This window comes from Lycium ferocissimum, chromosome 8 (genome assembly GCF_029784015.1).
Source record: "Lycium ferocissimum isolate CSIRO_LF1 chromosome 8, AGI_CSIRO_Lferr_CH_V1, whole genome shotgun sequence".
Taxonomy (NCBI): Eukaryota; Viridiplantae; Streptophyta; class Magnoliopsida; order Solanales; family Solanaceae; genus Lycium; species Lycium ferocissimum.
The window spans coordinates 12506052-12521146 of NC_081349.1; the positions used below are offsets into that span (position 1 = coordinate 12506052).

The 15095-nt window shown below is 35.8% G+C and overlaps 1 protein-coding gene across 1 annotated transcript; it reads right to left on the reverse strand.

Annotated features, from left to right (window-relative positions):
* Window positions 1-2844: 2844 nt before the first annotated feature.
* LOC132067263 (lipoxygenase 6, chloroplastic-like) lies at window positions 2845-12097 on the reverse strand. The gene is made up of 9 exons (XM_059460441.1): window positions 11466-12097; window positions 7342-7619; window positions 7012-7249; window positions 6176-6481; window positions 5902-5987; window positions 5699-5806; window positions 4148-4449; window positions 3694-3960; window positions 2845-3623 (listed from the first exon to the last, which is right to left on the reverse strand). Exons 1-9 carry the CDS (start codon window positions 11890-11892, stop codon window positions 2861-2863), a joined length of 2775 nt encoding a protein of 924 aa, XP_059316424.1. The 5' UTR covers window positions 11893-12097; the 3' UTR covers window positions 2845-2860.
* Between the last annotated feature and the right edge of the window lie 2998 nt (window positions 12098-15095).

Genomic DNA, 15095 nt, shown 5'->3' on the forward strand with positions numbered 1-15095 from the left:
AACTTAGCTTATTTGTCAGTCGTTTTATATGGTTTTGTTGTATTGTTTGGAGTTATGGTGATATGGATGGGATCATATTGAAGAGGAGAAGTAGAAAAGTAGAATTTGGTGTTTTACGGGAAAATTTCGCTACATAAAGGGCCTATAAATTCATGCCCATGAGTTGCTCGATTAAATGTCTAAATGAAGATTTCTATAAGCTATGACCTTGGTTTTGATCTTGAATAGTCCGTATTATGTAGGAAATTGTTCGTAAGGGATTCAAGGACTCGGGAAACATATATAACTCCATCGGCGAGGTATGTAGGGCTTTCTATTCTCTTTGTGGCATGACTAGATTTCAAATGACCTTTCATTGAAAAGTTGTTCCACTAACTTGGATCGATCGCGTTCCATGATAATTGAGTCGACACATACTCATCTATGACTTGTACCAAATTATGGTCCACATCTCCTTTGGCTATCGATTAAAAGACTTTCCGTTCAAATTGTGTCGATTATGTCCCAAAATGGTTAAGTTTACCCTTTTTCATGAATAGTTTGTATCGAAGTACCTTTCACATTTCGTATCCCTCTTGTTTATGGAATGAAGAATGATATTAGTTATGGTACTCTTCACATCAAAGTTGAGTTGATTGTACTTCCTTTAATTTAGTTAATCCTTATCTTCTTGTCTATTGCTCCAAGGTGATTTAACCTCTCGTTGGCACACTCTTTCCGATAAAAGTTATGTCGATCATATTTCACAAGAGACTTTGGCTTCGTGGAATAATTCATAACAAGATGTTTCCTTGTACTTTTACTTCTTTGGCCTAATGATCAAATAATGATAAACGTAGCTTATTAATAATGATAGTCGGAGGATAACGACGATAGGTCACCCCGACTTTTCCATGATATTTCTTTCCGAGGCCTACTTTTTATTGCACTTATATATATGTATTTATTTTCATTACCGAGCCGCGCTATAGTCGGCCGGTAGGCACTTATACGTGCACCTAGACATGTTTTTTCTTTACCGAGCCGTGTTGTAGGCGGCCGGGTAGGCACGTAGCCGTGCACCTAGATGTATTTCTTTTTACCGAGCCGTGTTGTAGGCGGTCGGTAGGCACGTACCGTGCATTGCCACCGATCGCTGCGTAGATGATATTATGATGATGAGCTCACCCTTACGCAGGATTTATTATTGTTATATGATATGATATATGCCTCCACAAGCAGGAATGATTTACGGCATGCATTTACATTTATGTCATGATTATGGTCTCCCTCGTTGGCTCGTTCGAGGAGTTTCAGGTCAGTTCTACATCTTTTTTCCCAAGTTATCTCCGTATCTCTTATGCTTATGTTACGTTTATGCCATCGCCTTACATACTCGGTACATATTTCGCACCGACGCATTTTATGCGCCGTGATCATGCCCATTGTGTGTACGATAGACTCGATTGGTCACCTTTCTCGCAGGATACCAAAGTTCGGTTAGGATGTTCGCACTCCATTCTCCGCAGTTGTCGGTCGAGTCATTAATAGATGCATATATATATATATATATATATATATATATATATATATATATATATATATATATATATATATATATATATATATGGGTACGCACGACGTGGCCACCGTCCCACCAGCTGATGCATATTAGTGCTCTTAGAGGCTTACACACTATCGCTAGTGTACAGTATTGTGCGTTATTTGGCCTTGCCGGCCTTCTAACCAGTTGTCTTTCGTCGGCCCTCGTCGGCCCTAGTATATGCATATATGTGTTGTCGGGGTCTTTTCCCGATTGCAAAGTTGTTATGATATACTTCTTACAATTGTTATTCAAACCGGCCTTGTCCGCCCATGATTCACGTTACGCAGTTCGATATCAGCTTGGTTCGGGCCGTCTTCTGGATGCCGGGTGCCGGCCACACCCCCCAAGGTTGGGGTTTGACAATATGATATTGTATTTATATGTATGTGATGAATGGAAATATCACATGTTTAAAGGTAATATGTTTTAATTCCTTTTACCAACTAAAATTTTATTAATTGTTAGGTAGCCTGGTGGGAATTAATATCTTATATGGTCATTCGAGTGTAGTAAATTATCGATTAAAATTATTTATGTTTATTTTGTATCAACAAAGTCACTCAAGTTAAACCAGTTTACCCAAAAAGGTAATATAGCTAGAAACTAAAGGGAAAATTTCATAAACCTCCTCTCAAGTATGGTTTCGTATTACTAACTTCGTTTATGATTTATGATATTATATTTTCTCTCTCTCTCTTTTTTTTTTTTTAATTATCTTTGTAATAATTCTTTTAACCTAATTATTAATTACATGAAAATTTCATAAATCTAATTTTACGAGTTTTAATACATAGATGGTGATAGTCCAAATAGGAAAAGGGAACAACTGATTGATTTGTGAAACTCGCGAAAAAATGATTTTAGGTGTATTTTTGACCATTATCTTCTCAATGACAAGTCTAATATCTCTATTTTTAATAGCTTAGGTTTAGTCTGGAGTTTAAATGCTCATGAGTACATACTCAAAATGTCTACAAAGGTAAAAAATAGAGACTAGAATTGCATTGAAAGTACTAAATATGATTCTTTTCGTTTTACACTTGATCAGTCAGGTCTATATGTATGGCCACCAAAGAATCACTAGATATTACGTGTCTCTTAATCAGTAAAGCCAAAACAAACACTACAGAAGCAAATGAACTTGGTCAGGTGGTACTAAGTACTAACTTATCAAGCATTACACATAGGTGGCAAGACAATTAGTTTATGGCTAGACATTACATATTTCTTACTCAGTAAAACAAAAGTACAGCATAGTGAAGCAAATAAACTTGATTAGTTACTGATGCTGTTAGGAACACCCCTACCAGTTACACCAGGACCTGCTGATGAGGGTATAAGCAGTTCATAGGGAGCAATACCAGCACCACACCGGTTTCTAAGACTTGCATCCTCATTTCTTTCTTTTATAGTCTGCTCGATCTCGACCATTCTGGCGGAGAACCGTTCATACATTTTTATTACTTCTTGATCATTGTTTAAGAAGCTGTAAAGCTGTTGCAGCTGAGGCAAGTATTCCTCGTCTAGAGAATGTGTCGATACAGCCTCTTGAACTGCTAGCAACTTGGTTGCCTGAAATTGAGTAGGCAAAGATGACAGAAACGTTTGCTCGGGGTCAAGAAGAAATTGCTTGTACTCAGGCTCTTCTTCTTGAGGAATGAGTTTCCGCATTATGGTGGGGCGATGCAACACGTAGCCTGCCAACGGGTACTGTCCAAAGTTTATAGCTGAATGGTGACCAGAAACAACCCAAATCATAGAGGCAAGTATGCCAGACAAGTCCTCTTTAGAAGCAAGGTTTGGCCACCAAGGCTCGTCTTTCTTATCGGGGTGTCCCTTGTTCTTGATCTCATTCCACCAACCTTGGAGCTCAACATCTGACATGACAGAATTTGGCTCAGAATAATAGCGCCCAACATAGGACTCCACAAGTTCTTTTATTGCAGACCATATGAGAAGGCCATCAGCTGCATAAGGATAGTCCTCAATTACAAGTTTCACTCCACATCGCGCTGTTGGATCTTCCATAGCCATGCCCCTGTTCATTATGTTGCTTAATTATCACAAAATTTCAAGATAGGATACGAAAATATATGAGAGCAGCTTACCTTCTAACCAAATCAGCAGGCAATGCTTCCATATCAAACCGCCATAGCTTCTTGTAGGCAGTAGAGCTTAAATCCAACCCGTACTTCCCTGCGCAGTCGAGTGCCTCAACAATTCCATCTGCACTTATAAAAGTTTTCCTAGAAAAAGCGTTGACTTGCAATGTGTAGCGCATATGAGGGTGGAGCAGCTTGTAAATTGGGTGCATGGAACTTAGCTGTCTATGGGTGGCAATAATGTATGGTTCTGCAGATGCGTGGATTCTCATCCTGCAACATTCAATAAACACGCCTATTTATCAATAATGTAATATCTGTGATGCTCACTCACTAGTCCAGAAAATTATAACATAGTTTGTGACAAGACGCGTAGCGTCGGGTGAAAAAATAACAAGTTAGATTGAAATAAGAAAAAAGAAACAGTATTAATATGCGAATTGAACTTGAGGACTCTTACCAATGATTAACCATTTGAAAAATGGTTGCGTCATTGGTGCAAACATGCGCTTTAGCTAGCTTCCAAAGCCAATCAGTTGTAGCATCATGTCCAGGAGTAAATATGCGCTTGGTCCTTGGTGAAGTAGGAGTTGGAGGAAGTGACAGCTCAATAAGGACTGGCATTAAAATACCTTTTGGTGTGTGGAAGAGAACTGTTCTCGAGGCATAAGCTTTTCTTCCAGGCAAGGAGTTTATATTCTCAATATATGGCAGGAACATGTCATGGTGGTCAAGGATAAATAGTCTCTTGCTCTCAATTGCCTGCACAACAAATTTGATGCAGGATTCATACAGTAATCCATCCTAGAACTTGACTTACAATGTTATTTGTACGAACGGACACAGTTGAATATCATTTCAAGAATTGGCGTTATTGTAGAAGCTCCTGGACCAAGTCGCACTCTCCAGGCATAACAAGAAAGGCACACAAAAGCACATTTTTGTAAGATGTTTATGATTGGACCTACATATAGTGATATCAACAGTAGAACTAAAACTACCATGACATGGAACTCCAGAACATATGCCCCCTCTCATTAAGGGAGGAAATAATTTCATACACATTAATAAGCAATTTACAACAACGAAATAAGAAACAGATAAAGAGGGGTGAAAAGACAAAGGGGAGTATCTCAAATTTTAGGGGAAGAAATTTTCTGGTTCAAATCCTAATGATGAAAATTATCTGGCATCAAAATAGGATCATAACCTAACAAGCCAGAAACATAATCAGAAGAAATTTGTACATCAGACCAAGAGACTTGTCCTAGGACCAACTTCATTTATTTTGGATGGGATGTTCAGTCCCTTCTTGCACTGCAGCAGAGACCAGTTAGATAAACCTGCGGATTTTTCCAACTGCAATAACATGATAATACTGAAGCAGCTAGCAGAAGTGTAGGGAGCATGTCAAATGCTAGAAAATAAGCTCATTTTTCCCCTTTTCGTTTCCAAGGTACTCACGTGATGGACTCTTTCTTTCTTTTTGTCTTCCTTTGTCTTAGCCAACAAAAGGTCCATTCACTTCCTAACACTTTATTCAAATTTCTCATTTTCATTTTTTATTTTTCCCACAAAAAATGCCTTCTAGAGCCACTGAATTGGCGTATCGACATCTGGGGAAGTTGACTTGTACGTGTCATTCCATACTCTTTATAGCTCTAACATGATTATGTGTAAAACTTACTTTGTAACAAGAAACTCAGCATGGAAGTTTATACTATATGGAAGTACGAGTATTACTTTGGAAGTTACTTACGAAAGAACGTTAGTCTGCAGATTATTTTGCAAGAACATATAGTTTTGGGAAAAAGCAAAAGTCTTTCAAATTCTGAAGCAGCATAACATGAAAGATCCAATGAAAGAATATTGGAATTTTCTTGTAGGCAATAAATGGTAGGAGTAATTCCTTACAGAATTAAAATCTAGGTACACGATCTCTAGTTAAACTTCACTTTGCAGATTGAATGAGATAGTGGTGTATCGAAAAACTTCATCAAGATATGGTTACCTCCTCGATTTTCATTCCATTGAGCCCTGGTTCTATTAGGTCCTTTGTAATTGCTGATTCAGGAGGACCATAAACTTGTGGATCCAGTTTACTGAGAATTGGAAGTTCCTGTGTGGAAAAGTAAGGTATGATTTAGAAAGTATTTAATCAAATCACAGAGGAATCAGGGAAATAGCAGACACTTCTTTTAATTTAATGGCTACCTTAAGTAGTTCAATGCTAACAGGGTTAACCCCTGCCAAAGTCTGGCGTGCAAATTCATGGTCTCGTAGCCATGCAAATCTATCTCCTGCAGACAGATACATAAGTTAACTAATGAAACTTGACATCATATTTCCAAAAAGCAAACCAAAATGGATATTAGAACATTAATAGTTGACTCTCCAATTACGACAAGAGATAATGCCACAAAACCTTTCAATATATTCCGTCTTTGAACTAGACACCGATAGTGAAAAAGAAGTAAGAAACGCTTACGCCTGATAACAGGAATCTCAAACTTAAGCAATCTTTCACCAGCAGAAAGTATTTGATCGATCAAATTCTCCTTTTGGTTTTCATCTTTCGAGGCAATATCATCAACGTATAGCTTGTCTATGTCAGAAAAGCTGTTGAAGGGGGTATCTGGGCTCGAGAATTTAGCAACAATAGCTGGTATCAGGTTGTGCATGAGACCATTCCTCTGTTTGGTAGAAAGTGTATCCTGCTTAATTTCTTCAAAGGCTTCATCTCTAGGAACATAAAGTGGATGAAGTGAATCTGCTATACTCTCTGCACAAGGATCTGCTCGTATTCACAAACTAGAAAAGTTAGCATACACGCTCATCTGGAAAAATCTTAGGGGTCGTTTGATAGGATGTCTTAGGTAGAATAATGCCGGTACTAAATTTTAGTGCAATATTTAGTTGTAAATTTAAGTCTAGTACAAGTAATATCAGTATTACTTATATACCCTATTCAGTATTATTCTTATACATAGTAAACCATGGCATTAGCAATACCTGTACTATTCTTATACTTATACACCTTATTCAGTACTATTTAGAAATTATGCAATGCATGTTGTTTTAATACAACAAACCCAACAATAGATAAGAAATAATGCCAGCATAACTAATCCCAGCATAACTTGTCTCCGAACCAAACGTCCCCTTAGGTAGCTAGGTCCATCTGATCAGATTAGTGAGTGTATTAATCTCACCATATGAGCAGAACTTGTAAGCCTGGTCTACCGAAAGAATATCCTGTTCAACTTGGTTCAACTAGGCCCTAAAAAAACACAGTAGAATTACAACCGAGAAGCTAAAACCCACCTGTTTTAGTTGGCGGTCTCCCAGTTCGACAACGCCTAGGATAAGATCTCTCTTCACCACCAAATACAGGTCGAGCTAGATCATTGCTTTTGTCAGGATTACCCAAATCGTTATACAGTGCATAGTCATAAATTTGTTCATATCTTTTTCTCTCATCATTTCCATTACCACGAATCTTCAGCAAGGCTTCCCGACGAAGATCCCTTATGCCAGGGGCTGTTTGGTATGGTAGACATGCCTGTCACAAAATGGAAGCATCTCTGATGAAGCAGCATACATTAAGTAGTAAGAATGCTAAGTACAATTTAGTAAGTAAAAGTTGTTATAAACCTGATTTCTGAAGATAACTCTGCTATCAGGATCATCCTTCCAAGAATGAATCCATGTATTTGCAGGAAAAGTTATTGGACCTTCACCAAAACCATGAATTACAATTTGCACTAAATGCACCTCCTTGTCATGGTAATTGGTGACGATGATAGCTCCAGGACGTTCAAAATCACTTGGCACAGTGAAATTAGCAGTGTATTCAACTATAGACGGGTTGTCTGATGCCTTTGGCAACCAACTCCCAGCATAGCATTCTAAAATTTTCCCAGAGTTGGTATCTGGAAAAATAAAGATTCAAACTTTATGCTTGCAGTCACATGAAACATATATAAAGCACCAAGATCATTTTTAGGAAGCACAACTGTCAACACTAAAAAAATCACTATTTTCCCATTGAATGTTCAGTGGCTATTCCCACAGATATTTTGATTGAATTGAAAAGAAAAAATAGTAGTGTTTTCGATTTTAAAAATTAAAAACGTTTTAATGGGAACCTATTTCCCACCATGCGTTTTCCCAGTGAGCTAGTTAATTCGGTGGGAAAAGCATGTTTTATAACACAAATTTCCCTCTGATTCATCGGTGGAAAAAGCCACTATTTCTATTAGTGTGTAACTAGGCTTGTGTCAATGCATTTACCAAAATTTCCCACTTATCAAATACGTATGAAATGCATATTGTACTACTTGGAACTCAACTATATATATCTATATGTGAGTATATTAAACACACATACATAACGATTTATCAAAAAATTTAGAGATGGATATGTATTAGACTATTTTTTGGCTTTAAATTAATCGCTTCTCGATAAAGCTTTAATTTAAACAAAACTCCTACTTGGTTTAACCATTCATATAAATTTCTGGAGAGTACTCAGTTAATTGCAAATGTTGATGATGATAATTGCATGCTCGTAATTAAAACAAAATGAAATCGAGAAGTATTAATTCTTCTATAAATAGGTGTCCATCTAAATGAATTTTGAAGTTCCAATTTTTTTGAGAATAATTCTTTACCTCAGTTACTTCATTGAGAATCAAAGTTCCAATCAGTTAAAGAAATTTAACTGAAGCTCCATGAAGCTTTTTAATTCTAATCTCGTTAAGTTACTGAGTTCTAATTAATAATTTGTAAACATATTCAATATATTTTTAAGACAAACACAAGATCTAAACCAAAGCCACTTGATTCGGCAGAATTTGTAGTTTGGTACTCTCCCTCCACCCCTGCCTATGGGACGCTTAATGGGTATCCTACTTGTACAGTGCAATAGCCATTATCACTTCAGTTTCACATGTAGTATTATGAAATTCGAACCAATTCATACCATTTTATCTTGGGTCCTACTGTCAATACAACATTATTTGCACTGTTGGCCTTTTTTCGGGCCTCGACTATATACACCAAATGGCTATTTTTGTACCGTGTATTTAAAGTTTAGCCACAGGAACGGCCAAACTTAGTAGTTTTAGTTCAAGTCCTGTATTAAAAAATCAAAACCCAATTGATTTGCAAGACGTCATTTCAGTGGCCCGAAAATGAGAGATGGTTATTGGTGAAGGTAGAGATTGTTTATACGAGTGCTTTTAAAGGTATATTTAGGTATTTTATTATGAAATGGTATATTCAGTTAGTCTCTTTAACGAAATGGGAGATGGCATTTAAGATCAAAAGTAAGGTTTTGGCAAATTATTTCGTTTGGTAAGCGGGATAAGGTGGATATTTCAGGATTAAGTTTGGGATTAGTTTTATGCTCTGTTTGGTAGAAGATATAAATTTATCCTGGGATAAATTCATACTTTCTGCCAAACAGAGTATAAAATGAAGCCCAAAACTAATCCTGGGATATCCCACCTTATCCCATCAAAATTGGGATTATTTTATCCCACCTTCCAGATGGGATAAATTAGTCCTAGGACTATAATTCCAGAATTATAATTCAGGAATAATTTAGTCCGCATATCAAACGACCTTAAGGTTGTTGGCTATGAATGTTAAAGGCAGAGGTCATGGTTGTTTTGCAATGGTTGCTGAAAAATTGGAGAGATAAAGTTTCTCTTCTAGGGAATAGTGGCTAGGAGATAGAGATTTCAAATTTCAGAGGGAGATGGAGGTGATAGAAGAGCGAATTGCAAAAGTTTCACTAATTTTTAATTTGTGGTCATAGTTTAAACAATCTTAATAACAACTTGTTTGTGCAAATGACTCCTAAATTTTGTTCCCACAAGCCTAGACCCGAGTGAACTAAAGTAAAATTATTGATTCAAGTCTTTTCTTCAAACAAATTTATACAAATGTAGCCCACATAATTAATCGAAGACATAAAATGGCTTGGAGTGTCCACTTACGGCACTAGTCTTTTCCTGTCCCCCTTTTGCATATGTTGCAAAAATAAGTATGTTTGGATGTAGATGCAAGACAATAACATATGTGCCCTTGTAATAAAAATCGGTAAATTGCAAGTTTTTGGAACAAGCTACTGTGTGAGTTAATTAAGATAGAACTTATGACAATCCGGTATGATTTGTAACTAATTTATTAGTGTAGTTAGCTTGAATATAGTATGAAGTCATACATGTTTGTCATAATGAGTTGTATGCCATAAACTTCTTTGTTTGTAGCTTTGAAATTATGATGATACGGTGATTTATGAGTAATCCAACATGACAAATATGTTGAATTTAGCATGAAATCATACCTGTCTGTCGTGAGTCGTGACTTGCATATTACAGTTTTATAATGTATTTTTTCCCTCTTCGTTGTTTGTAGCTTTGAAATCATGAAAATCCGGTATGATGTGTAAGTAATTCCAACACGACAACTAGCTAAGTTGAATATAACATGAATTAGTTATACCACTTTGTTATGACTTGCACTAGTTTATCGGTTTTTGTTCCTCTTACTCATTTCTGCCACTCAACTTACAAATATCTTAGTCAGGAATTTTTTTCATTAATTTTAAAAAAGGTCATTTTCGTACAAATATTAAAATTGGAGACAATATTTAAATAGCAATCCAAAAATATCCCTTTAATCACCCATCAATTATGCAAATTAATGGCCCATCAATTCGACCCTCAAGGTACAAATGTATAATAAGAAAATATATAATAAAAGAAGTACGACATGAAATTATTTATCGAATACTATATATGTTCAACTGGTGAAGTTCACGTTTGACAGCTTAGAAGGGCAAAACCAATTCATATTCATGTTTATTAATAACAAAGACCCATCTCTCCAACCCTCAACCAAGCTAATGATTGAAACAAGATCGATGGTGGAAGCTCTAAATTTAATTCAATTTTCTTATTAGGTGCTATTTTTCATGTTCTTCCTTTGAAGTTTCTTTCATATCTTTGTCAAAAAGTTTCACTTCTATTTAGTATATCTAACATTCTCGTCTTCCTTTAAGAAGAAATAATTTAGGGGTAAACTCTTACAAATTCGAAAGGAAGATTTCCCACAATCAGATCAAAATGGGATTAGTAACCGGATAAACGGGATAAAATGCACTGATCGTGCAAAAATCTTTGTACTGTCAGTATATTCTCCTGTTTCAATTTATGTGTCTTATTTTTCTTTTTAGTCCGTTTAAAAAAAAAATGTTTTTTTTTTTTTCGGCAACTCTTTAATTCCAACTTTCCACATGACATGTTTAAGACCATAAGAATTAAGAGCATTTTGGTGCATTCGACATATCTTTAGTTTAAGACCACAAGATTCAAAAGTCTTTTTTAATTTTTTAAATTTCGTGTCAAGTCAACACCAAATAAACAAATTGAAACGGAGGGAGTATAAGTTAACTTTCCTTGTATGAGCTTGCTCATATTGACAGTCTCAGGTCCAGATAAAAAAGAAGAGGTCTACAGTAAGTTGACACCCACCTATAGCGTAAAACTAGTCAATATACAATATTGAATCCTCACGATACTTTTAGTTCTATCAAATATAGTCACAATAAAGATTCATGTAAGGGACCAACCTTTAACTTATTTAAGATTGACGAATAGTTATTCTTGTTGTGAGTATATATAAGTTAAAACTGTTAAATCCTTAAACAAATATATGCTTGCTAGCTAGTTTATGTGCACATGAAGAGCAAGAATGAAAAGGCTAACCAGGATCAATATCTTCGCTAACGAGCTGGATCAATATTGCACCACCATTTATTCCTCTTGTCATTGACTCAATCCAATTTCCAATCTTATCTGTTATCTTCTCTTTCATATTCTTCTTTAGCATCACCACTGCACTCACTTCTGTTCCTCCTCCATTTTCTACAATTGAAACCACCTCCTTCGACTCAACTTCTACACTCGTCTTAATAACACTCTCCGTATTAATATTATTTACTGCACGTATCCCCATACGGTCACCGGTGGCCCTATTCCAGTACTGACTGGAAAACCGGGCCATCGATGACATGTTACGTCTGTTGCCATCCCTTTTCGTGCCGGGGATGGCCTTTGGTCGCCGGACGATGGGGACGCGTGGAGTATATGTGCTTAGAGTGGTGGATGGTCGTCCATGTTGAACTTTAAACATTTTCTTGAACTTGTATAGTGATAATCGGAGCTAGCGTTAATTGGAGCAAATGATTTTGGTCCTCATAGTGGTTGGATGCATGTGAGAGTTTTTATAGAAGACAGACTTTATGTTCAAATTAGAAATTAAACAATTGTCAATGTAACAATTAGGATAGAGCTCGTTTAAAACGTTCTTAAAAATGTATGTAGTCATGACTCATGTCAACATGAAAGCTTACGTAAAATCAGAAAAGAAAAGGAGAGTTACTTATATGCCGCTTTATTCCCGTCTAATTTTATTTAACTGTGTTTTAGCCTAAGAATATTGTCCTAAAATAAGTGTCATTTTAAGAAGTCAAGACTAAAGTTGGCAATTATTTTCAATTATACCCTTAACATTAAAGTAGTCATTTTTAATATTGCTTGATTCCCAAAAACATTGAATAAGTAAGGGTAGCTTAATAAATTATACTTTGTATTTTATTTTTTTAATGGGCGTAAAAAGGACTAAAACGACTGCTACAATGAGACCGGCAGAGTAAGTTACTTGGGATAGACCCCCCCCCCCCCCCATGTTTTTTTTTTTTTTTTTTTTTTTTTTTTTTTTTTTAGTTTTCAATGCACTTTATTGAATAAACATTAAAGTACACATCAAGGAGGAGCTGTCCAGAAACGGCCCTCACCTACCTGGCTCACAAAAAAATTGGAGGGATGTAACCCTATGCACATCAGTTCCATCAAGGAATCAAAAGTATAAACACGACTAGAAAAACTTGAACTACCTGGGAATTTTACCTCGGAAATTTTTCCGCATGTTATTCCTGCGGATTTTCATACGGAAATCTAAAAATTCCTTATTTCTAGAATATTTACCTGCAGATATGATTTTCCCAGGTAAATCTGCGAGTAAATTTAGCGCCAAATTATTACCTAGGGATTTATGTGGAAAAATAATCCCCAAGTATCATTTTAGTCGGTAATTCCGTAGGTAAACAACCAAAAATCTAACAAAAATATTTTCTTTGTGAACTAGTAGGAAAATCCCCAGGTATTGGTACTTGTAGATTTATCTAGGGATTATTTGTTGGAAATTTACCTGGGGATTTTATCATCTAGGGAATTGCTTGGGGATTATGTTCCTGCGAATTTAGCTAATGATTGTTTCTAGGGGATTTACCAAGGAATTTTATTACCTAGGGAATTACTTAGGAATTTTATTGCTGCGAATTTAGATGAGAATTATAACTTGGGGATGTACCTGGGGATTTTATTACCTAAGAAATTATTTGGGAATTTCGTTACTGTGAATTAGCTGGGGATTATTTCTTGTAGAGTTACCTGGGAGTTTTATTACCACATAAATTACTTGGGGATTTATTGCTGTGAATTTAGTTGGAAATTATTCAGTAGAGATTTAAGAAATTATATATTTTTAGAAGTTACAAAAATTAGTGATTGTATACAAATTAAATAATCTACCCGCAGATACAATTTTGGATTTCCAAGTGGTCCTTTTGTTTGAAGATATCATTTGCTCAAACAGAACAATAAAGTATATATCAGGGATTATCAATTCAACGAGTACATAAGCTTATCCACTTTTATGTTAAAATGAACATAATAGTAATTAAAGGAGGGCGGCTACGTATGTCCCCTTTTGAAAACCATTTCAGCCATTCCGTGTTACATCTTCCATTAAGAGATCAGAATTTATGACTTTCCTTAAGCTTCCTGCAGATCCCGTCATCTTCTATTGATCACCCATAAGGCACTGAAGTTTTATTAGCATAGAGATTACTTGGGGATTTTATTGCTGTGAACAGAGGCGGAGCCAGGATTTGAAGCTTGTGGGTTCGGAGTTCTAATATTTTATAGTAACTGAATTTTAAATCAATAATTTGTACATATTTGACAAAAAAAAAAATTCAATACAAATGTATAGTTCGGACCAAAGCTACTGGGTTCGGCCGAACCCATGCCCGAAGGGCTGGCTCCGCCCCTGGATGTGAATAAATTTCTTGGGGATTTTATTGCTGTGAATAAACTCTCAGGTAAATTTCTTGAGTCCTTTTGTTTGGATTTTCAACTGGTCCTGTGGTCCTTTTGTTTGTATTCCTTTTAATGGTTTTGTGGTTGTATCTTCTTCTGAAGGATGGAAATTGAAGCCTATCCATGTTCTATTCTCCCCGAGCTTCTATTGGCAGTTGTTGTGGTGTGTGGAACCAGATAGGAATATTGCATTCAAATACCACAGTTAGCGAGAGCACTCATCTATAAACCGGTTACTGGTACAAATAACATAAAGAAATGTAACCAACGTTTATTGGAAAAAGCAACCCCAAAGATTTGGCAAGCCTATCTGCAACTTTGTTCCCTTCTCTGTATATGTGCAAAGTTAAGAAGTGATCAAACTTTTCCTTCAGGCTATGAGCCCATTTGGATTGACTTATATGTGGTCAAATCAACTTATAAGCTATTTTTTTATTTTTTAGGTGTTTGGCAAACTAGCTTTTAAGCTAAAGCCAAATGGGCTCTATATCATAAATGCATTTTTGATGCTTCCCGTGGTTGATGCTCCAGTAATAATCAGCAGAGGTTTTGATGCTTGCCACGTACTAACTACTAAATTTGATTTTAAAGGCTATATCATAAATGCATTTTGACCAAACTTTATATTAATCTTCTTTGTAGTGTTTTCAGTTTTTCCTCAAACAGGATATCGATTATAAATATTTTAAGATTAAATTTAGTTGTTTTAAAAAGCATAAAATATCTAAAAGCAAATTTTGTAGTTAGGAAAAAGTAGACCACATGACATTCTCAAAGATAAAAGTGTAGTCTACAATAATATGCAAGGAGTAATACTTTTTAGATTATGGGTGTTAGAAAAATAAGTATACATAATCGGAAAAAAATGGCTTTGAGGCGTGGAAGAATCGATTTTCCTTAAAGGGATATTGCCCATATACATATTGGGGAAAATACAAGCAATTCTTTCAGGATACAATAAAGCCCGTGTTATACCTGCAGATTTTTCTATATGTTACTTCAAGAGTGTCCTTATATTTATAGAATTTGAGAGATGACTTTTCAGAATAGACATATTCTTTGGCAAATAGATGTGACTGTTCATTTAAGACCTTTTATATTACAAACTATCTAACAATGGGTGTGTTCGGTACGAAAGAAAATGTTCCGACAAAAATAAGTGAGTGTCTTACT